This window comes from Carlito syrichta, unplaced genomic scaffold, assembly GCF_000164805.1.
Source record: "Carlito syrichta isolate Samal-C Ts95f unplaced genomic scaffold, Tarsius_syrichta-2.0.1 Scaffold317439, whole genome shotgun sequence".
Taxonomy (NCBI): domain Eukaryota; kingdom Metazoa; phylum Chordata; class Mammalia; order Primates; family Tarsiidae; genus Carlito; species Carlito syrichta.
In genome coordinates, this window is record NW_007261535.1 from 284362 (window position 1) to 305938 (window position 21577).

The 21577-nt window shown below is 62.3% G+C and overlaps 1 protein-coding gene across 2 annotated transcripts; it reads right to left on the bottom strand.

Moving 5' to 3' along the window:
* Window positions 1–889: 889 nt before the first annotated feature.
* CBFA2T3 (CBFA2/RUNX1 translocation partner 3) lies at window positions 890–21330 on the bottom strand. 2 transcript variants are annotated; one of them, XM_021707401.1, is made up of 11 exons: window positions 21182–21320; window positions 18152–18229; window positions 14106–14347; window positions 13857–13946; window positions 9020–9201; window positions 8295–8509; window positions 5432–5517; window positions 4574–4769; window positions 3727–3795; window positions 2777–2967; window positions 890–1339 (listed from the first exon to the last, which is right to left on the bottom strand). In XM_021707401.1, exons 1-11 carry the CDS (start codon window positions 21300–21302, stop codon window positions 1070–1072), a joined length of 1740 nt encoding a protein of 579 aa, XP_021563076.1. In that variant the 5' UTR covers window positions 21303–21320; the 3' UTR covers window positions 890–1069. The 2 variants fall into 2 exon arrangements, with proteins under 2 accessions (XP_021563076.1, XP_008072930.1); XM_008074739.1 differs by lacking the exon at window positions 18152–18229 and having other exon boundaries at window positions 21182–21330.
* Window positions 21331–21577: the final 247 nt, after the last annotated feature.

Sequence of the window (21577 nt, forward strand, 5' to 3'; positions counted from 1 at the left end):
ACGCAGACACATGACACATGAAACCACGTACCGGCACATGCAGACACAGCCACACGCAGATACGCAACATGTGGGTGCTGAAGAAACACGTGTCACGGCTTGCTGGACTCAAACCCTCCATACCCCAAGATCCCAACCTCACAAATGAGCAAAACAGAAGCAAGAAAAGAAGACCGACGTCCAAACACACCCAGGAGAGGGTGAAACAGTGGAGAAGCGCGCTGGCAGTGCCAGCACGGCCCTGGACTCTGCCTTCTTGGCTTGCTTTTTGGATTTCCTTTGGAGCAGAGGTGTGTCCGGTATCCTTGGCTGGCTAGCTGGCAAGGTAGTTTACAGGTAGGCTTCCTTTGCTTTCTTTCAAAAACCTTTTTGGATTTTTACTTAAAGCCAAAGAGTTTAATATCAAAGGAAAAGAAATCTGAAACCAAAGATGCTCGAGTCAAACTGAAATCTCTCACTGTTGTCGCTGCGTCTTCTGGGACCCCGGGGGTGTGCGGTGCACAGCGAGGCTCAGGTCTCTGGCTATAAAGTCACAGTTTTCTTTTTCCCTTTTTAGTGAGGAAGGGGGGAACTCCCCTCAGTTTTTTTTTAATCCATTTCTGAGTAGCTCTTTAGCCAACAAAACAAAACCCCGAACAAATTCTTCTCTGAAAATATAAGCCACCAATTAGACTTTTTTCCATTAAAGTGAAAGCGTGTGAATGTCATAAAGATAGAAAAACAAGAGGAGGAAAGGAGAAGGACAGAGAGAGGTGGAGGGAGGGAAGGAGAGACAGGAGGCAGGAAGGGAGAGGAGACAGGAGGCAGGCCGTGGGCTGGCCACCTCCGCCTTCTAAAGCTCGGTGGTGTTTCGGAGGATGCTTGAGGCTGTCGGTCGTCAAAATGTTCAGGTAGCTGAGGAAGTTGCATTGGATGCAGCTTTGTCGGTTCTGTTTTCTCTTGGAGAGAGGCAGTAGCAGCAGTGACTCCAGCTGGCTCCCTGGGCCGGGCGGTGCAGCGTCCGGTGGGCCAGGACCAGGGCCGGGCGGGGTCGGCAGGGCGCTGTGTCTGGCGGGCTGGCCAGGAGGGCTCAGCGGGGCACAGCGTCCAGCAGGCCGGGGGAGGTGGGGCGAGAGGGTCCCGCAGAGCCGGCCTCACCAGGGCTGGCAGCGCCCGCAGGCAGGGCGGCATCAGGCTGTGCGGGTGCTGGTTGGGTGCCCACGGTGGGGCCCTGCAGGCTCTGGCCGCACACATGATGGTGCTTCTCCCAGTCCCTGTGCTGGCAGAAGGACCCACAGTAGCGCGCCGCGTTGCAGCCACTGCATGTCTCGCTGGCCTTGCGCCCGCAGTTCCAGCAGCTCTACAGGGGAGGGAGTGGTCAGGACCAGGCCAGCCCACCCCGAGTGCCCAACACACCTCCAATCCAAGCCCTCAGATCCAGCCACACAGACCTCGGGGCATCGACATGCAACCTGTTGGCCTGTCTTGCAGGATGGCCGCTTCCACCACATCCAGCACCCCAGCCTGCCCGGACAGGCTGGCTCTGTGCCTCCAGGACCGTGGCCCCTGTCCCTTCCAGGAAGGCCCTGAGCTCAGTAGGGGCCCCTGCCCGCCTCGGCCCTCTCTCCCCTGCCTGGGCTCGTTCCTTCCCGGGACAGTAGCCACTTCGGCTGCCTGTGTGCAGGAGGTGCAGGGACACCACGTAGAGCCTGAGTGTGTATTTGTCCCCTCAAGGAACCAGCCAGTCTGTGGGACAGGGAAATCCAAACCCACCCTGGGGGTGAAGCCAGGCCTCTACTCAGCCTCCAAGGCCCTGGCAGCCCTTCCTGCCCCCAGATGCCCGCTGCCACCATGCCCACTTCCTTGTCCCTTGGGGGTCCCTCTGCCGGACCTGCCCCCCAACACCCGTGACACCTGCGTGGCTACCCGCTGCCTGCAGTCCCTCCCAAAGGAGGCGCTGACCCGCCTGCTCCTGGCTGATCCCTTCCTCCCACTCAGCTCCGAGGGACTCTGGCCCTTCTTGTTCTGGCCTGTTCTCCACAGCTGGGAGTATTTGAGGAAAGAGTTGGTGCCGGAAAGCACGCGTGGCTGGGACTCCATGGTTCCAGCCCCAGGGCCTGCCCAGGCATGCCACCCAAGGCTTGGGAACTCGCTCCTCCTCAGAGGGTCGTCCCGGGACTCCCCAGAGGGCCTCTCCTCCCCAGTGTCTCTGCCATCCCAGGCTGATGGAACAAGAAGGAAAAGGGTGGCAGGGGTCTCCTGCACCCACCTTCTGAGACAGAGCCCGCCCTGGGGCACGAGGCACACAGGATGAGGCTCATGCCTGCTGTGGGCAGGCCCTCCAAAGCCCTGGCCTCCTAACTCCTGTGGGTCCCCTCTCCCCTACCCTTGCAGGTCCTCACTGCCACCCACCACTCCTGTCGGTCTTTACCACCCTCCTCCCTTCCACTTCTGCTTGTCACTGCCCTCCTCGACCCCTGCTTCCACAGGCTAGAGAGGAACTGGCTTCCATGTCAGCAATGTGGGGTCAAGCACCACCCTGCCCCGTCTCAGGGCTGTGACCTTGGATAAGCACCGGCCTCTTGAGTCCTGTGTCTGCACCTGCAGGATGGGGTCCCAGGGTGCCTCTCCAGGCAGTGTGGTGCCTTTGTGCTGAGGAGTGCCTCTGGGCAGGGGTGTGTACTTGCCCCAGGATGCCATGACAGCCGCACTGACGGCCACGCCAGGCCCAGAGCCCTGGGGGTACTCAAGACCAGCCAGACTCAGGCAGCAGCTGGCGCGGGTGCCGGGGGCCTACCTCACTGGAGTCCTCTTGCTGGTTGACAACTGTCAGCGCATCCTCAGAAGCCTGGCGCTTGGCCTCCGCCAGGGCCCGCTCCATCTTGGCACGCTCCAGGGTGATGAGCTCGTGGGCCTTGCGCTCTGCGTCTGACACAGCCTTTTGCAGCTCTGACATGGCTTGCCGTTTCACCTCGTTCACCGCCTCTTCTGCAGAGCATGCGGTGGTCATGCAGAGGTCACAGGGCCTCCCACACCCAACCCAGGGCAGGGTTGTGCACAGCTGAGAGCACATGTGCCACTGACTACACGCACGAGTGTGCACACGCAGGCACATGGGGCCCTGTGGCCACAGACAGCAGTCGTCAGCGGAGTGCCCCGAGGCCCGCCATGAGCCAGGCAGCGGGTTCAGGCCTGTCCTGCCCTGGAGGTCTGCTGCCATGGCCCCCCCACACACTTTGGGATCCTCCCCGCTGCCTGCTCAGGACTCCAAGATGCCCTCTCTCCTCCCTACACAGTGAACCCACCTAAGCTCAACCCACTGAACTCCTCTTTCCTCTACCTCCACAATCACCCATCTCCCGCAGCTCACAGGCCCTTCCTGAAGGCTGTCTCCATGGCCAGGTGGACTGTCCCTTCCTAACCCCAAGCTCGATGCCTGCCCAGAGGGCACACTGAACCTGGTCCTGAGCCTGACCTGTCCAGGTCGAGCGTGCGCACCGTGGGCACCCATATGCATGGGCTTGGCAGCTTCCTCTGCGGGGCAGTTGTCTCACCTGCTTCTTGGCAAAGGCAGGTGGTGCCATCCTGCTCTGAGTGACACGCGCCACCCTGACGCCTATGAGAGCCGACGGCAGGGCAGTGAGGCTGTCAGCCTACTGAGGGCCAGGAGTTTGGCTGATTCCCCGCCACACAGAGAAGCCCTGCCCAACTGACTGGCCTCCGCGGCCCTCCCCAGGCCCCACTCACCAGCCTTCCTCCAGATGTCCTCAGGCATGTAGCCGGGGAGGGCCCGGGGCACCAACTCCCGGTGAACGTCTGAAACACAAGCCAGTGTCATTGTCACACCCAGCAGGGGTGGCCGCTGCCCCTCCAGACAGTCCCAGTGTACCCAGCTGGGCCCTGAGGGCAGGGCGGGAATGTGGGCTTCAAGGGGAGGGCCTGCCTCAGTCGTCCAGGTGGGTGGACCCAAGCTCAGGCTGGGGTCTCCAGAGCTATGGAACTAGGACTCGCCTGGGTGCCGGGCGTACCCCGGGCCTCTCGGTTTCTGCAGTGGGCATCCAGGGAGGTAAGCAGAAATTTGGGGGCCTCCCAGCTCTGAGGCCCGGCCTACTGGACCCCAAGCTCCTGGCTTCCTAGCAGGCCAGGTGGTGTTTTGTGCAAAGTGAAAAAGGTACCTCTCTTTCTTTCTTTCTTTTTAGAGACAGAGTCTGGCTCTGTTGCCCAGGCTGGGGTGCAGTGGCATGATTACTGCTTACCACAACCTTGACCTCCTGGGCTCTGGTGATCCTCCCACCTCGGCCCCCTGACTAGCTGGGATCACAGCTACTTTTTGTAGTTATGAGGTGTTGCTATGTTGCCCAGGCTGGTCTCCACCTCCTGGGCTCAGGCGATCCTCCCGCCTCGGCCTCCTGAGTAGCTGGGATCACAGATGTGAGCCGCTGCTCCCGGCTGGCCCCTCTTTCTCAAGTGAAGCTGCTCTGGTTTGTAGTTTATTCCTCGGCCTGCAAGTCTGCAGCCCTTCCAGGCATCAGTCCCACCTGTAGCACCTGTGCAGCCCCCTCCCCACCACCCCTCGCCCTGCCTCAGGGCACACCTAGCTGCGAGCCTTCAGGGCCAGCAGAGCTGCTGAGGGGCCGGGCAGCGGGCACAGGGCCCATCTTTGTGTCCTCTGCATCACTGTAGCGCCGGGTCCAGCGGTTGAGCTCCTCCCGGTCGGCCTCCTGGCACCGGCGCAGCACCGTGAGCGACCGACGTGTCTTCTCCACCATGTCCATGATACAGTTCAGGAGCTGTGGGTGGGGCGGTCTTCAGCACAAGGAGGTCCGGGGTGTGGCCCGCCCAGACTGCCAGGGCCAGGTGTGAACACAACCTCCACTGCCTGGAAAGGAGCTTCCTAGCCTGTCTGGCTTCCAGCCCGGGACTCCTGACACCTTGGGACTCTCCTCTCCCACCCGCTGAGGGGAACAGTCTCGGGACCCCGCTTTCTGCCTGGGCTCTGCGCCCACAAAGGAAGTGGACATGGGGTGATGCTGGAAATGGGATCTGGAGGAGTGCCCACCCTGTTCCGGGCCACTCCTGCTGGGATGGGCACAAGCAGGGTGGCTGGCTCCCAAGGAGACCGGCTTCTGGGACGCAGGACACTGTCCACCCACCCAGCAGTTGTCCTGCAGCACAGGCCCCAGACCCACTTTCTCTTTCAAAGCTCTGTCAAAGCTCTGGAGGGTGCTGAGAGGAGGCGTGTGGGGGAGGGCGGGCCTCCCAACTGCTTTCTGTATCCTTCTCCTGGATCTTCCCCCAGGGCCATGCACAGGCCTGAGCCAGCAGCAGGGGTGCAGGTGAAGGGCCAGGTGGCCAGAGGGGCCAGGGTGGAGCTAGCCCGCACACAGCCCTCACCCTCTGGCCACGCTGCCCGCGGTGGGCAGCACCCGGGAGTGGCTGGGGGGCCACTCACATTGTTGAGGTGTTTCCACTCCTCCGCCCACTCACGCTCTGTGAGCCTGTGGTCGATCACCTCTTCCTGCCGTGAACCCGGCACCCCTGGGGGAGCAGGGAACAGGACAGTTAGGCCCGGCTCAGAGCCGAACCTCGCCCCTTTCCCCAAGCCCTGCCCCCTCCCCAAGCCCCGCCCACACCCCTTCATAACCTTGCTCTCTAACCATGCCCTTTACCCAGACCCCGCCCACATGCAAAACCCCACCCCTTTCTCCCAAGCCCTGCCCACACTCCAGGTCCCACCCATACCCCAGACTTCTCCCCTTCCTCTCCAGTCCTGCCCTATACCCAAGGCCCCGCCCACACTCCCAGGCCCTGCCCATGCGCTGTGCTACTTGAGAAAATCAGGTGAGGCACTGACCCTCTGCCCACTGCCCAGGGGTGGAGGCCACAGATGGGCTAAGGCTTGAGAGGAAGAGAACATCCATTCTCATCCCTGGCCACCCCTTTCCTGCTGCCCAGTCTCCCAGTCCAGCTCCTCACCCTTTCTGACCCCAATGCCCACTGAACCCACTTCACCCTCACTCAAGGGCCTCGCCTCGCTCAAGGCCTTCGAGGGCTCCTGCAGCTACCCAGTTCCAGCCTACGCCTTCCCACTGCCTGTCAACTAGCCGGACTCTTACGCATCTCTCAAAGCCCAGGTCCCAGGCCCCCTCCTCCTCTGCAGCCCCGAGTCCTCAGAATTCTCTGAGCCCTGTGAGTCTCTGGTCATTTAGTAACTGCAGGCGCTTCCTTGTTTATTCCGACACCTTCTGCGGGTGGTGTCGGCTCTGCAGAACAGGGTGGCGTGTCCCACTTGCCTGTGCCCCAGGTGAGCGCCAGCCTGGCAGAAGGTGCTAAGGTTGTGTATTGGCTCTGGTGTGGTCACTGTCCCCTGCCTAAGCTCCACTGGAGACAGTGGGCCAGAGAGAGTCCTGGGCCCTCATCCTGCTGCTGTGTCTCAGTTTCCCTACCCTGCCTCCCCCTGGGGATGTAAAGGCTTTCAGGATCACGTGCACAGAACCTGTGTGGCAGGGAAGGGAGGCAGGTTAACAGTAAACTCGGAAGATGCCTGTTGTGTGGACTGCTTCCCCCTCACCCTTGCTTAACCAGGGAGGGAGGGTTTTTATCCTTAGGCCCATCTTGCGGACGAGGAGACCGAGGCTGGCTAGGGGACATGTGTGCCCCAGGTTACCACCCCGGGGTTGGTGAAGGCTGTGTGTGAACCAAGGGCCCCGGACTGGCATCAGACCACATTCACGGCAGCCCCTGTGCGGCCTCTTTCCATCAGGAGCTGAGTGCCAGCTCAGCCCATCACCAGCTGAAAGCCTAACTGGGCGCAGGCCCTTGTGACATGCAGTGGGCCCTGTCCCTCATGCCGCTTTAGCCACCCCGGGTGGTGCAGAACTCACACAGGGCCATGTGGGGCCGCACTCGCCTGCCCCTGCCTGACACTGCTGACTGAACTCTGTGCCACTGATTCTCAAGCCTGACATGTTGGGGCATCTTTTGTGGTTGGGCCAGGGACGGGTCAACGGGCCGCCTCCCCGGATGCTCAGAAAACCTCATGGGGGATGCCCAGTGGGTCTGAACCCCTGAGGGGCTCTGGCTTCTCCTGTCTCCAGATGTCCACAGCCCTCCCCCTCCAACTGCTGTTTCGGGCAGCCTCAGCCTTGCCTCCTGGGGCCCAGGGCTCTCTGTGGCCTCCTCCACCCTAAAGACCTCCTGGCCCAAAACTGCGGCAGGGTTAGAAGGCGGCCACGGCTTGCTGTCCACCCTCCTGCCGGCTGCCTGGGAACCACAGCCACACCAACGCCCCAACCAAAATCGTAATGCTCGTGGCCGGCAGCTGGCGTTTATTTTTGCATTAGCAGAAGCGGTGGGATTAGCACCTGCCTGACCCTGCTGCGGCGAGCCAGACGCCGTCACCTGCTGCCTGGGCCCAGGAAACTGCCACAGGTGGGGGTTGGGAGATGGCTTGTACTGGACAAGGCCTCCGCTGACCCGGCCGCTGGCCCTCTGCCATGCCAGGGCCTCTGCCCTAGCAGTAGTCTCTGGGCCCCCCTCCTGGCCTGTCCTGGAGGGTCCTGGATGGGCCAGGCCCGGCACCTCTTGGTCCTCAGAGCAAGGACGGCCGGGAGCCACAAAGACGTGGCTGGGCTTTGGGTGTGTCACTGCGCTCTCTGGGCCTCAGTCTCCTTGTCTGAGACATGGGCGTGCTGGCACACACCGTGTTGGCAGCTCCTAAGCTGCGTGAAGGCAACAGCACGAGCCAGGCTCCATGGGGCACCCATAACAGCCAGGCCTCACGGTGACGCCTGCGGGCAGTGTTAACTTCTCAGTCCTAACACAACTCTGGGGTGGAATTTCTGTTCAACCCAGGAACAGAGGAGGAAACGGAGGCACAGAGAACTCTGTGACCCACCCAAGGGTGTATCGCTGGGAAATCGCTGGGCTCAGGTGAGAACCAGGCACTTAGCTCCAGGCCTGAGGGCACCCAGCCCGGGGGGAGGTGGCCCTGGCCCCAGAACAGGCCTCTGCAACCACAGAGAGGCGTGCTGGGCGGGCCTGTCAGGTTGCCCCCAAGAGAGCGGCCAAGAAAGACAGCTCAGAGGCTCTTACTCCCACACCCATGCTCCTGCATCCTCCCAGACAGACAAGGCTAGGGGACAGCCAGGCATCTCCCGAGCTCAGGCACACACAGCTGTGGCAGTGCCCTGCCCACACAGGCTCAGACACACAGACCTCCCCCTCCCCCTCGACCCTGCGCCCAGGGCACGCTCACACACATGCATGCTCCTGCGAGCACACACGTGTTCATGCCCGCCCAGCACGCCACTCACCAAGTTGCCGATGGCGCTCCCGCAGCTCACGGGGGTCAGGGTGGCGGTAAGAGTCACGGAAGTGGTGGGCCATGGCCATGTCCTCCAGGCGGTAGTGCGGGGGTGGGACTGGCCCATGGCCGGGGCTGCAGCGGGGGGCGGGGCTCAGGGTGCAGGGCCGCTTGCTCAGGTGCTCGGGGTGCGGCGGGTCCCGGTCCGACCCATTCTCTTTGGTCCTGCTCCACAGAATGGGCCAGGGTGGGGCCGCAGGCAGGGCAGGTCCAGGAGGTGGGGGAGAGGGAGATGGCGGGGACAGAGGGGGTAGGGGGACAGAGACGCAGAGAATGAGGCCAATCCCATAGCAGGTCTGCTCCACCTCACCCTCCTCAAGGCCAGCCCCCTCGACCCTGTGCCCAGGGCATGCATGTGCTCCTGAACCCAGCGGTCAAGATGCCTGACACCTGCTGTGGGAACCAGGGAGAAGACCATGGACAGCAGAGCCAGATACTGTCCACCCCTCGGGCAGCAGTGGGACCGGCCTGATGGCAACCAGCAGAGAGGGCCCTGTTTGGGCGCCTGGGAACCTGAACTCCTGGATGCTGGGGGTCTCTGCCAGCTCCAAGGGTGCCAGCGGGTATTTTCTTCCAGTTTCCTTCCTGTACCCACCCAGGCAATCGTACACTGCATGGCCCCAGGGCCTGGCTGTGGCCTGGGTCCTGAGGCACGGGGGGAGGCATGGCTGGTACCTGTCGGGAGTTCTCCTCTTGCCGTTCTCATTGACATCCAGCAGCAGCTCTGTGGAGTCCACGGGCGAGGAGGCGCTGGCGTCCAGCAGGAGTTGCTCATGCTGCGCCAGGTACTGGGCAGGTGTCTGCTTGGCCAGGCGCGCGCAGTGTAAGAGCTCACGCTGCAGCAGCGGCAGGTTGGCCTGCGGGGGAGGGGCTCGGGCAGCCAAGGGAAACACACGCTCTGTCCAGGTGGAGGGATCCCTGTTGGGTAGCCAGCCAGGCTCAAGGCCCAACTGGCCTCTGTGACTGGACCGGTTGCAAGACCTCTCTGGGCCTCACATTCTGGGATATGCCTGTGGCATCCTCACGGTGCCACGGGAGGCCAGGGATGGAGAATCGCAAGACAGTGCCTGGCCTGGGCACGTGGCAATTTGGGGTGCGTGGGACCCACCCAGACCCTGCTCCTCAGGCTGGGCCCCTCCCCTCATAAGGTCCTCCTGGGGTGACCCCATGATCCACATAACCACTGGCAACTGAACACCAGGCTCTGCACTAACTGGTGAGGGCCACACAGTTGACCGCAGTGCACGCACTCCACTGCAGACCTGCCTCGAATGCCCGGTGCTGCACCACGTGGCTGCCTCCTCCAGTTCCCGGCCCTCTCGACATGTGCTCCCAAGCCTTTTCCAAGTCCTTCCAGGCTGCCGTGAGGAGGCGGCAGTCCCCCACTTTCTCATGTGCTAGGGGCCTGGCCAGCCTCCTGCCCACGCCCGGCCCTATGCATGTTGTCCAGTGACATACATGCGCTCCTGTGGCCTGTACTCTTATGTGGAGGCTGAATGGGACCAGTGGCCATCTGTTGGCCACGCCAGGAGTATTAGCTGGAAACCACCACACACCCTCCCCTCCCTCACCAGCCCCCCAGGCCACCCCTGGACTAGCACAGACACCAGCTGGCCACAGTCACACAGTCAGGGTGGTGGAAACATCTGGATCCCACCAGCTGGGGTCAGTTGGGCACCGGAGCTGCAGGAGAGGGTGGTGGATGGGGAAGCCTCTCCAGGCTTCTGGAACCAGCCACGGGCAGGTTCAGGAGTGGGTACAGTGGACCCGGGACTGGGCAGCACAGTGTGGGTGGCCCCTGGCTGGGGGAGAGGTGGCCATGGAGCCCTGTCGAAGGTCTCTCCTGAGGCAGCGGCCTCCCTCTGTCCCAGGAGCCCAGGGGTTCAGAGAGATGTCACCACTCAAACTCTGGACACACTAAGCTGGTCACAAAATGCCCCTGGACCCCAACGCCCCGTCTGAGGGAGGGCCTGATGCTGTAGGGCACAGAGCCACCCTCTGCTGGCAGGGACGGAGGCCAGGAAAGCCAGGGTCTGCCTCAGGCATGGGGTTTCCATGGGCTCCACCAGGCACCTCGCCTGAAGCCTGCCTGTCTGTGGGCACTGTAGGGGGCCCACGCAGGCTCTGCCACCGAAATACTGTGTGGTCTTAGGCAGGCCACCGAACTTCTCTGAGCCCTGCCTTAGCTGCACACCGGTGCTGGGGAAACTCTGGGGGCAACGGGCTCTGTGGGTTCCGTGTGGACAAGCCAGGCCTGTCCTGCCACATCGTGAGGTGGGCGTTGTCACCACTCATGGAAGAGAGGACCATGGTAGAGCAGGCCTGGCTGGGCACCTCCAGCTGCACTCTCATGTGTGGTTGCTGCTCTTCTGGAGTGCCACCCCTGAGGGCGGCTGTGGGGGGGGGTCAGGGTGGTGGGTCTGGGGGCTGTGGATGTCCAGGAAGGCACCACCATTACTCCTGGCCCAGGCCATAGCCGGAAACACCAGGTCCTCCCACCCAGCCCTCTCTGTGTCCAGTCTCCTGAGGCTGGGCTCTCCCTGCCATGTTCCACGTGGGTAGTGGCCATGGTCCTGCAGTGACGGGGTGGAGCCACCCACCGGGGAACCGCGGGCAGGGATCTGGCCAGCTCCTAGTCGATCTGCAGGGATGCAGAACTGGCCACAGCAGTTTTCAAGTTTATTTGGAATCCTGGTCTCCCCAGAAGCTCCACATCAGGGGCCGGATGGACTGTGTGTTCCTGCCGACCCAGCCAGCCCAGGGCCCCGGGTGGAGGTGCAAGATGGACGGGCCCCTCATCTTAGCTGGCTCTCAGAGCCCCTGGGCACAGAGGTAAAACTGAGGTAGAGAGGTCTCTCAAGAAAGCAGCACTATGCTAGGGGCTATCTTATTTGATGCCCCCTGGGGGTGGTGCCACATTGGGGTGTGGTGGGCCACCTGGGGGATCCCCTAGGTGCTATGGGCGGGGCTTCGGGCCAGGCAGGGGTAGAGGACACCACAACATCCCCCTGCCCGCCCCTGCTCTGTGGGTAAATGGGGCATGGCTGCTGGGCCGGGGCCTCTGCTGCTAATATTCGACCTGACACATGGCAGGTACAGGGCGTCCCCAAGATGGGGGCGGCAGAGCCAGCAGGAAGTCGGGGGGCAGGGGAGGGGCTCTGAGTACATGCCAGTGATGCCGGGGAGGCCCAGGCCCGCTCTTGCCAGCCCCAGTCAGGGGCAAGGTGGTGGGGATGGTGGAGGGGGTGTGGGGGTGCGGTATGAGCACAGTGGGTAGGTGAGAAGGAGCTGATATGGGCCTGGGATGGGGTTTGGAGCCTGACAGATCCCAGCCTGAGCCTGGCTCCCTCTCTCCACCCACCAGGGCCTTTGTGCCTCAGTTTCCCTGCCTGTTCATCAGTAGCAACGGCAGTGCCTATTCCACCCCCCACAGGGGTCCACAGGGCTGTGTCAGAGCCTTCTGAAGCATGCATCCTCCAGGGACACCAGGTTCTCCAATGATGAGGACCTCAAATGAGAATCTAGAATCTGCCGAATCTCTTGGTTAAAAAACTCACATTGTTTAGATTGCATTTTTTAAAAAATTCAAGGTCTTCCTATATGTTGCCCAGGCTGGTCTCAAATTCCTGGGCTCTAGTGATCGTCTCACCTTGGCATCCCTAGCAGCTGGGACCACAGACACCACTATGCCCAGCTAATTAAAAAAATTTTTTTTTCTTGTCTTTTATTGTTTCTTCAGAGTCCAGGTCTCACTCTGCCACCCAGGCTGGAGTGCAGTGGCACGATTACAGCTCACTGAAGCCTCGACCTCCTGGGCTCCGGCAATCCTTCTGCCTCAGCCTCCCGAGTAACTGGGACTACTGTTGTGCACTACCACGTCTGGCTAATTTTTTGGATTTTTTTGTAAAGATAAGGTCTTGCTGTGTTACCCAAGCTAGTCTTGAACTTTTGGGCTCAAGCAATCCTCCCACCTCGGCCTCCTTAAGGTGCTGGGATTATAAACCTGAGCCACATTGCCCAGTGGGGGAAAACACTTCTTTTTTTTTTAGACAGGGGGGATGTCTCAATATGTTGCCCTGGTTGGTCTTAAACTCCTGGCCTCAAGCAAACCATCCTCCTCAACCTTCCAAAGAGTTGGGACTACACGTGTGAGCCATCACGCCTGGCTATGACCAATTCTTCCCATGCCTCCTCTGTGTCTCTCCAGTAGCCTGAGATCGACTCCTTTACAGATGTAGAAACTGAGGCACAGAGGAGCCGGGCTTGGTCCAGGCCAACAGCTGCCATGTGGCAGGTCAGACTCAAACCTGGGGGTGTCTGGTCTGGTCTGTCTTCAGGACTCCTCAAGGGAGCCCTGGCGTGCAGACAGCCCATATCCCTGCCACCTCCCCATGCTGCCCGGCCCCCTCGCTGCCTGACTCCCATGCTGCCCAGCCCAGCCCCCCTGCTGCCCGGCCCTCCTGCTGCTCAGCCCCCTAGTTGCCTGACCCCCATGCTGGGTCCCTTGCTACCTGGCCCCTACACTGCCCAGCCCAGACCCTCTGGTTCCCTCCCATGCTTCCCTCCCTTCGCTGCCTGACCCCTGCACTGCCCAGCTCAGTTCCCCCACCACCTAGCCCCCCTGCTCCCTGGTCCCCTTGCTGCCTGAACCCTATGCTGTCCAGCCTGGCCGCCCTGCTGCCCGGCCCCCTGCTGCCTGGACTCCTGGCTGCCCAGCCCCACAATGCCCGACCCTTGGTGCCCCGAGGTGCAGTGAGACCAGCCCCTCCATTAGGCTCCGTAAACCCTGACTCCAGAAATGCTCAGTGGAGGGAGGGTCATGGAGTCAAACGCACTTTGGGCACATTCCATTCCAACTCCGGGGCTGCAAACACTGGCTGGCCAGTGCCATCCAGCATGGGTGGCAGTGAGGCCTGAGGCCATGGTCTTCAGGGAAGGCATGACCTTCTCGTCCACGCCTCGCTGCCTGCCCACCTGTCCAGCTGCATGACCCCTTCCCGCCTGCCCATCCTCTGACCCCACCCACTCAACTGTGCTCACCTTCCTGTGCCTCAGACACACAGCGCCTCCTGCCTTGGGGCCTTTGCACGTGCCTGTTTTCCACCCACTTCCTCACCCTCCTCGGCCTCCCCACGCTCCTCCTCAAGGGCCCCTGGAACAGTCTTGGCCACTCGCGTGCATCCCCAGAACCCACAGTGACTGCAGACGCACGCCCCCTCTCCCTGATGTCAGCCCCAGGGACGTCTGGGCAGCATCTCTGAGCCTCACGGAGCCTGGCGCACAACTGGCATGTGACACCCAGCTGAGGGGTGCGCCAGCCCAGCAGCAACACAGAGACCCCCGAGAGCTCTGTGCCCACGTGCCGGCCTGGGCAGCCAACCGACCCATCGAGCAACTAGTTGGCAGCCTTAACCAGCAGGCATCAGCCCCGCCAGTCAGTGCCAGCCCCCTGGGGGCCAAGGGTGGGCAGAGCCGCCGATGGGACTGGGACGATGGGGGAGCACCCACCTACCTTCAGGAAGGGAATGACAAAAGGCCGCAGAGGGAAGTTGGTGGCCTCCTGCAGCTTGGCGTGGAATTCCTCGATGGTCAGCGTGGAGTTCTGGGGAGAAAGCCTCGGTAAGCGCGTCATGGCTGCCCCAGGAGGCTCTGCGGTGCCTGGGGGCCAGGCATGGTTCCAGGTGTGGGTCCATATGTCGCCTGAGCCATGCAGCTCTTGGAAGGTGCCCTCCCTGTCCCCATGCCCGGCACCCTGACTCACCACCAGGCCCAGCACCAGCGTGCGCACGCGCTCCCCGATCTCAGGCGAGATGTCACCGCCAAACTGCTGCAGGGTGGTGAGGAAGCGCTTGAGCTTGCTGAGCTGCCGCGCCCCGCAGGCCGGGGGCAGGTGCTGCGTGGACAGCGAGGCTGTGGATGATGTGGCTGGGCCATTGCTGAAGCCGTTGGGCGTGGATGGGGCGCCGCCAATGGCCGTGGGCGAGTGGCCGCCACCATTCATCACTGTGGGGGGAGGCATTGGGAGGTGGGGTTGTAGGACAGGGCGGCCACTGGGATGCACCCACTACCACAGGGGCAGAGTGTCAGATGGGACACGGTGGTGCTGGGCCCGCACCCTGTGCATGTCACTGTCTGGTCTTGAAGTCGTGCTCACATATGCCCCTATGGGACTGGAACTAGGCACCTGGAGAGCTGGTGCCTGTCCTGGGTTCCCAGTGTGGTGTGTGTGTGGGGGGGCTCACAGGAGGTGGCTGTGGGTGGCTGTGGGCTGAGGGGGACTTCCCGGCGAGCACCACCCTCAGGCCTTGCTGGGTCCCTGCGGTCAGGCCTCACCCAATGAGGGCACTGGGGCCCCCACTCCTGGCCTGGAAGATGCCACCCTGCCAGCCGACTCGGGCTTCCCGTGACAGCAGAAGACCCTTTGCCCCCAGGCTTGGCGGACATGTCCCTCGGGTGATGGGGACTCAGAAACGGGGAGGTGCTCGTCCCCAAGAGGCTGGTGACCTCACCCTGCCAGGACGGCCTCAAGAACTCCCACCCACAGATGCCTCCACCCTGAGCAATGTCTCCCGTGGTCCCCCAGCAGGGCTGACACTCACACACAGCCCCAACACCTGGGCTTAGGGGCTCAGGGTAAGGGAGAGGGATGGGGACACCCATGGTCACACCGGGTGGGTCTTGCCTGAGCTGTGGGACACACAGACACACATGCACACAGGCCCTGGATGGTGCATGTCGAGGATGAGCAGGTGACCTGAGGGACAGCAGATGCCCTGCAGGGGCTGCCCTGTGGGTCACAGAGCCATGATGGCCTGGCCGGCCCTCCATCAGGTCAGCACTCTGGGCTCTGGCGGACACCCAGGGCTGCTGGGGAAAGGCCCAGGGGCAAGTCCTCATCCCTCCGCCCAGGGACAGAGGCCAGGGCAGCTCCCATACTGGGCCCTGCACCTGTGCCCCCAGGTTGGTAGACAGGCCAGAGACCACTGGGCTCCAGGGCCCTTGGTAGCCAGGGAAGGAGGCCGGGCCTCTGGGAGGCTGAGGCTCTTGGGTGTCGGTTCCAGGCAGCTGCAGGCCATGGTTCCCATCAGGGCACTCTGCCCCTGCATGCCCACCACTGTGCCTTCCTCATACATGGATGCAGTCCCTGCAGGTGGTGTCAAACTCCCTGACTCCTTCCAATGACCCTCTCGGTCCCTGACTACATTTACTCCCTCCCTGCCCTCAGGTGGCATGCACATGTGCACACGTGCATCTGTATGCACATGTACAGGCATACACATACACACACACATGCACACACGTTCTTACACACGCGTGCACATACACACATGCACACACACATCACTCGTGCTTACGCTGCTGTAGCCCTTGAGTTCCCTGCCCTGGGGCACCTCCACTCTCACTGGGAGGTGGGTCTGGGGCGTGGGGTGGAATCCCTGAGGCCACAGCCATCTCCCAGCCCTGTGGTCAGGCTGGCAGGGCCTACGTGCGCCGAGGGCTCGGGAGCCCCATCCAGGGTAGAGCGGCTCCTCCCACTTCCCCCACGTGGCTGGACAGCGGGCCTCATGCGTGGCAGCCAGGGTCACACGCCTCCCACACAGCTGGTGGCCCAGGGCACACAGGAGACCCAGCAGGGTGGCCCTGCCCCCAAGGCTGCCTCCCACCCCACAGCTGACCCTGCGGGCCACAGCACCCAGCACAGCAAGTCAGACCCTCAGCTTGGAGGTTCTCAGTGGTGGGGGTGGGCAAGGGCATCAGCTCTCAGGGGCCCCGGGGCACGGTCCTGGCCCTGCTGTCCCTCTATCTGGTCCCATGGGCACTGCCCAGAGGATCTGGGAAGGCTGGGGGTTCTGGGGAGGCCAGAAGTGGGGTGTATACAGAGGTTCTGGACTCACTGGCATCATGCGGGGCATGGGGACGGATTCAGCCTGCCCTGAGATCCAGGGAAGTGCCTGACTGGGGGTGGGGGTCCCACCATGGGGCTCATTTTGGGACCCAACCTCGGTTTCTCCACATGCAAATGCCCAGCCCAGCCCCTCCCCGAGTTCTGATGTGGGGCTCCAGGGTCAGAGGCCATGTGGCCAGCCCCTCTATTCCACCAGCTTCTTGGCTTGTCCTCTCATGCCCCCAAGTGAGGGGGCACCACCCTGCCCAGCTGGTCTCATGTGCTTGACACGGTCAGTGGCTGCCCCTGCTCCGTGGAGCCTGGAAATCGCTCATGGGAGGTCAGGGTGGGCACAAAACCAGGCTCGGTGTGTTGTCATGGCCTTTCCCAAAGGAGAGCTGTGGCCATGAGCCTGGCACTTGCTGCTAGGGCTCTGAATCCTTCTCAACACAGGTTCCCTAGCAGCCACTCCTGAGGTGAGGTCCATCTGCCACACCGGCATGACGGGTCAGCCGGGGCACCATGACTAGGGCCTCCCAGGCTCTGGGGGATGGTGGGCGCCTGGACCTCTCCTGAGGCCGCGTCCAAGGGTCCCACCATGCATCACTCCCCTCTCCCTGGTGAGCTCAGCCGGCCCCACGGCGGGCGCTGACACACACATGCCCGGTCACGATGGGACAGTTGCCTGTGGTCACCCGGCAGGCCAGGAGACAGCCATCTCCGTGGGGCACCTCACTGCGGGGGCTCGCCCCTCCAGGCCCAGCAGGGGTCTGTGCCACAGTGCATGCTGCCCGGCCCCCACCTGCCAACCTCAGCTGGCCCGGCCTCCACGCAGGCTTACCAGCCTCGCCCTGAGCTGGTCCTCCCGGCGGCCTGCTCTCCCGGCCTCCTGTCTGCACTCCTTCCAGGGCCACCGGCAGGCTCAGCAGCTCGCTCAAGAGACGCCGAAAATAACCCAGCACAAGTGCTTTCATTCCCGCGACAGGTGTGTTACTAAGTTAGACCACACACGTGTCCCCGGCTGGGGCTTGGAGGCACACCCCGGCACCCACAGCTCCCCTGGCCCCGGGGCCCCACGGGGATCGTGCCAGGATGGGGGACCTTGTGGGCACCCCTCTCCCCCACCTGCCTGGGGGGCTCCTGGGCCGTCCTCAGGGCTGGGTCACCACCACCCTGTCCTTCCGTAGATCACATGGCCCCCGATGCCAGCGCCGTCAGGGCCATGTGCCAGGTGCTAGGGCACGGCCAAGCATGGCACGGTGGCAGCCGTGACCAGGACAGCCCTGTGCGGCATAAACATCACACAGCACTGTGGCTCTGTCACACTCAGAGCCTCAGAGCCAGGCATTATGTGGCGGCAGCACCTGGTCGTGTGGTGGGTCGTGTGGTGGCTGCTCTCCGTGACAGATGCTTGAATACTGCCCCGTGAGCACCTCTGCACCTCCTGCCACAGTCCCCTAGTGTTGTGAAATTGTCAACTAGGGACAGGCGTCCACCAAGCGCCCGGCGTGTGTCTAGGCAGCCACCCGTGACAACAAGTGCCGTGACTGCTGCTGTTTTAAAGGTGGGGAAACAGAGGCATGTGGCAGGGGTCGTGCCAGGAAGAGTAAGCAGGGTGGGTCTGCCCCGCACCGGCTGAGTTACAGACTGGTCGGGGACAGGGGTTGCCCCTCTCTGAACACGGAGTCAGCCTTATGCACCCTGTCTTGCTGCCGGGGAACAAGCGTCACTAAGGCTGTCTGCCTCCGGTCCCAGTTCATGCTTGTGGGGGACTGTGGGGCTCAGGGATCTGGCCCTGCCTCCTTGCACCTGCCCCAGGCCTGGCTCTCTCAGGAGGCAGCCCACACACAGGCAAGGCAAGGGTGATGAGGAGGCAGGGAGGGAACTGCCGGAGACTTTGCGGTTGTTGTTATTTTACTTACAGAGACAGACCATCGACCACTTCAGACAGCCGTGGAAGCGGCCGTGCGACAGCGATGCGGCCAGCCTGTCCCCTCGATCTGTAAGCAAAATAAGAAAAACACGCATCAGGCCAGCCACCTGCTTCTCATGGCGGCTCTGGGACCGGGCTCTGCGCCCCCTGGTCCGGGCTCTTCCCCTCTCCAGGTGACATGGCAGGGCTGGACTGGTTAGTCTCTAAGTCCATGTTTGGCAGGACCCTTCTGGAGTCTGTGAGAACCTTGGCACATCAAGCCCTCTCCCTGACCCCCTGGGTAGCACCTCAACGGGCCTGAGTCCTAAGCTATGTGTTTTAAAAGTGACTTGGGGCCTGTGAGGTGACTCACGCCTGTCATCCCAACACTTTGGGAGACCAAGGCCAGACCAGACGGGGCAAAATTATAAGACCCAGTCTCTTTTTTTTTTTTTGAGTTGGAGTCTCACTCTGTCGCCCAGACTGGAGTGCAGTGGCCACTCCCAGCCACCGCAGCCTCGACCTGCTGGGCTCCGGAGATCCTTCCACCTCAGCCTTCCAAGTAGCTGAAACTTTAGGCATGAGTTACCACACCCGGTTAATTTTTGATTTATTGTAGAGATGAAGTCTCACCAAGTTGCCCAGGCGAGTTTCGAACCCGCAGGCTCAGGCAATCCACTCACCTCAGCCTCCCAAGGCACGGGATTACAGGCTGAGCCACCGAGCCTGGCCAACCCAGTTTCTATTTTTTAAACAATTATTTTAAAAGAGTGGCTTGGCAGCTTGGCATGCAGGACTTGGAGTCTCTTAAATCAAGCCCAGGACACAGCAGCCTTGGAGGGAGAGAGCACTGGATGGGAAGGAAGACTCTATGTGTCTGAGCTCGTTAGTAGGCAGAAGCCACAGGACCGGCTGCAGGTGTGTGGGTAGCACATCCTCTGTCATGCGGGTAAGCAGGGTAGGCTGCACCCTCAGCCCTTTGGGATCCTTCCAGCTTCAGGGACACTTGGCAGGGTCCCTGCCCCTTCCTCTGTCCTGTAGTCCTCTTCCTTCAGTCCCCCTGCCTACCCCATGACACTGCAGCTTCAATTCCAAGACGAATTGTACCCAGGGTGATCCCTGTGCAGGAAAAACCACAACCCTCAAGTCAGGGTTCAAGGTCAGTTTCTTGTGGGCTCAGCTGGGAGGTTCTTGCAGGGATTCGCGGTCAAGCACAGACCCCCTTGAGGACTGCCACTAGCCAGGTGCGGGACGCCACTGACCACCAGCTATCAGGAAGCCCCATGGTTCAGGGGACAAATTCAAAGCTGTTTAGGGGTAACCGGAGCCTCAGACAGTCCTACCAGCCCGGAGGAATGAAAGTGACCACTTAGAAACAAACGCAACCTCATGCTCTGTAAGCCCAGTCAAGACTGACACCCCAAATGCGACCATGGTGGGAAGGGTGGAGGGAGTAGGCAGGACCCCAGTTATATGCAGGCCTTTGCTCCCTCGTCTGCTCATAGAGGTCTCAGACAATGTGACCCTGTCCCCAGCCAGAGCTGGAACACAGGCTCTGGCCCAAGGGCAGAGGCGGGCTCAGCCCATGGCATCCAACGGTCTCTGGCCTGGCCGCTGGGACCAGGGGACACTTGCCAGAGCCATTTCAGGCAATGCGCCTGTAGCCTCGTCCCCAGGGAGCCATCACTCCTTCCTGAGCACCCTCTCTCCCCTGGGACAGAGGTAGCCAGCAGCCTCCCGTCACACGTGCTGAACCTCCAGAGGTCGGAGGAGCTCTGGGTTCAGCCCAGAGGTGGGACTTGTTCTGGAAAGGGGGAGGATGGTCCCGGCCTGGCCACCTTGGCCCAAGAGAATGGCCCAACAAGGCTCTGCACTGATGACTGTGGCCTGCGTGACCAGAACTGTCGCCTGCAGGGACCAGAGAAACTGCTGAGTGCAGCCTCCCGCTGTGAGAGGTAGGGCCAGGGCCCTCTCCAGATTCCGTGACATGTGGGGTCCGGGGGCAGCTGGAGCCCTCTGAGTGGACGGAGGATGGGGGGGTGGGGCCACAGGTGTGACCCTGCGCTCCTGCATGTCCGGGCTTTCAGGCCACACCTGCTAGCAGGTGGTATGACCCTGCCGCTGCCACCGAGTCAGGGGTCGGGCTCGGAGCCCACACCCTGCGCGGAGCAGGGTGAGCCCAGCCTTGGATCCGTGGCTGACCCCACAGTCACTGTCTCTTTCCAGGTGGGGGGTGAGTCATGCCCACAGCCCTCGGTGCCACCAGCCTGGGGTGCAGAAGGGAGGCAGGCCTGTGCCGTGGCCCCCAGGTTTTGGGCAGAGCTGCAGGACAGAGGAGCTGTTCTCAGTCAGGTGGGGTCTGAGGCCGCTCCCAGAGAGGGGCCCTGCTCAGGTTTCCAGGAGCTTCTGGCCTTGGAATGTGGGGGTGGCCCAGGGTCATCTAGGACCTGCTCCTGTCCCCTACTGCCCCATGCCTGGAGTTTCCCGTGGTCCAAAGTCATAGAGTCACCAGCTCCTTCCCATAAGCGGAGAACCAGCTGCTCCCGCTGTGGGGCCCCCAGCTTGCCCGGTCCCACCCACCCAGAGCCTGCGAAGCTCCAAGCAGGTGGTCCTGCCCTAGCCCAGCCAGCGCCCACAATCCCTGCAGCCCAGGCCAGAGCCGCCTCTGAGTGCTGCGTTTCTTCTGGGCTGAGCCTGGTCCTGGGTGCGGGACGACATCCTCGGACCTCCCGAATGTCGCAGGAGTTGAAAACTCGAACACAGCAGTACCCCAACGCCTAGTATGGCCCTGGTGTGGGAGTGTGCCACCCTAAGCCAGCCCCATGAGATCCGCTCTACCAAGGAGGGCCCAGAGGAGCTAAGCGGCTGGCCCAGAGTCACACAGCTGGGGAGCAGAAGGATGGGACTGGACCTGGCCCTTGGCCATGACAGGGTGCCCCAAGCCTAACAGGCTCAGCAGAGTTCTCAAGCACTGCGAGGAGCCCCCAGGCAAAGTCCCTGCCCCACTCCGTACCAGCCCTTGGCTGCTGGGGGTACTCACGTGTGTGCGGCGTGAAGGATGGGGGGCGGGTGGCCCCCTGGGCGGCAGTGGGTAGTGGGGGCGGCATGCCAGGGGGTGTGGACCGTAGTTGTGTCTTCACCTCGGCCGGAGAGTCAGGCATTGCGGTGGTGGGCTCCTTCCTGTCTGCTGGGTGGCAACAGGAGAAAAAGAGAGACTGAAGCAGGTGGGGACAGAGACGGTGCCCAACAAGGCCCCACCAGCAGCAGGGCTGGGCCGAGCACCTGTGGACCTGTGGGGCCTGGCTTTACCCCCTGGAGCATCCCTGATGGGCCCTCGCTGGTGGCTGATGTTTCATTGCAGGGGCCGCCAGGCAGAGCCAGGCCAGAGGACTGTGTGGGTCAGACTTTTCAGGTCCACAGAGACCCCACAGCACGG

Bases quoted from the DNA above. Each gene is read 5' to 3' on its own strand.
- CBFA2T3 (XM_021707401.1), bottom strand. From the start codon at position 21,302: ATGCCTGACTCTCCGGCCGAGGTGAAGACACAACTACGGTCCACACCC. The intron at 4,770-5,431 runs GTGAGTGGCCCC...CCCCACCCACAG, and splicing joins AGTGGAAACACCTCAACAAT to CTCCTGAACTGTATCATGGA. The intron at 1,340-2,776 runs GTAGGCCCCCGG...CCTCCCCTGTAG, and splicing joins AGCAAGAGGACTCCAGTGAG to AGCTGCTGGAACTGCGGGCG.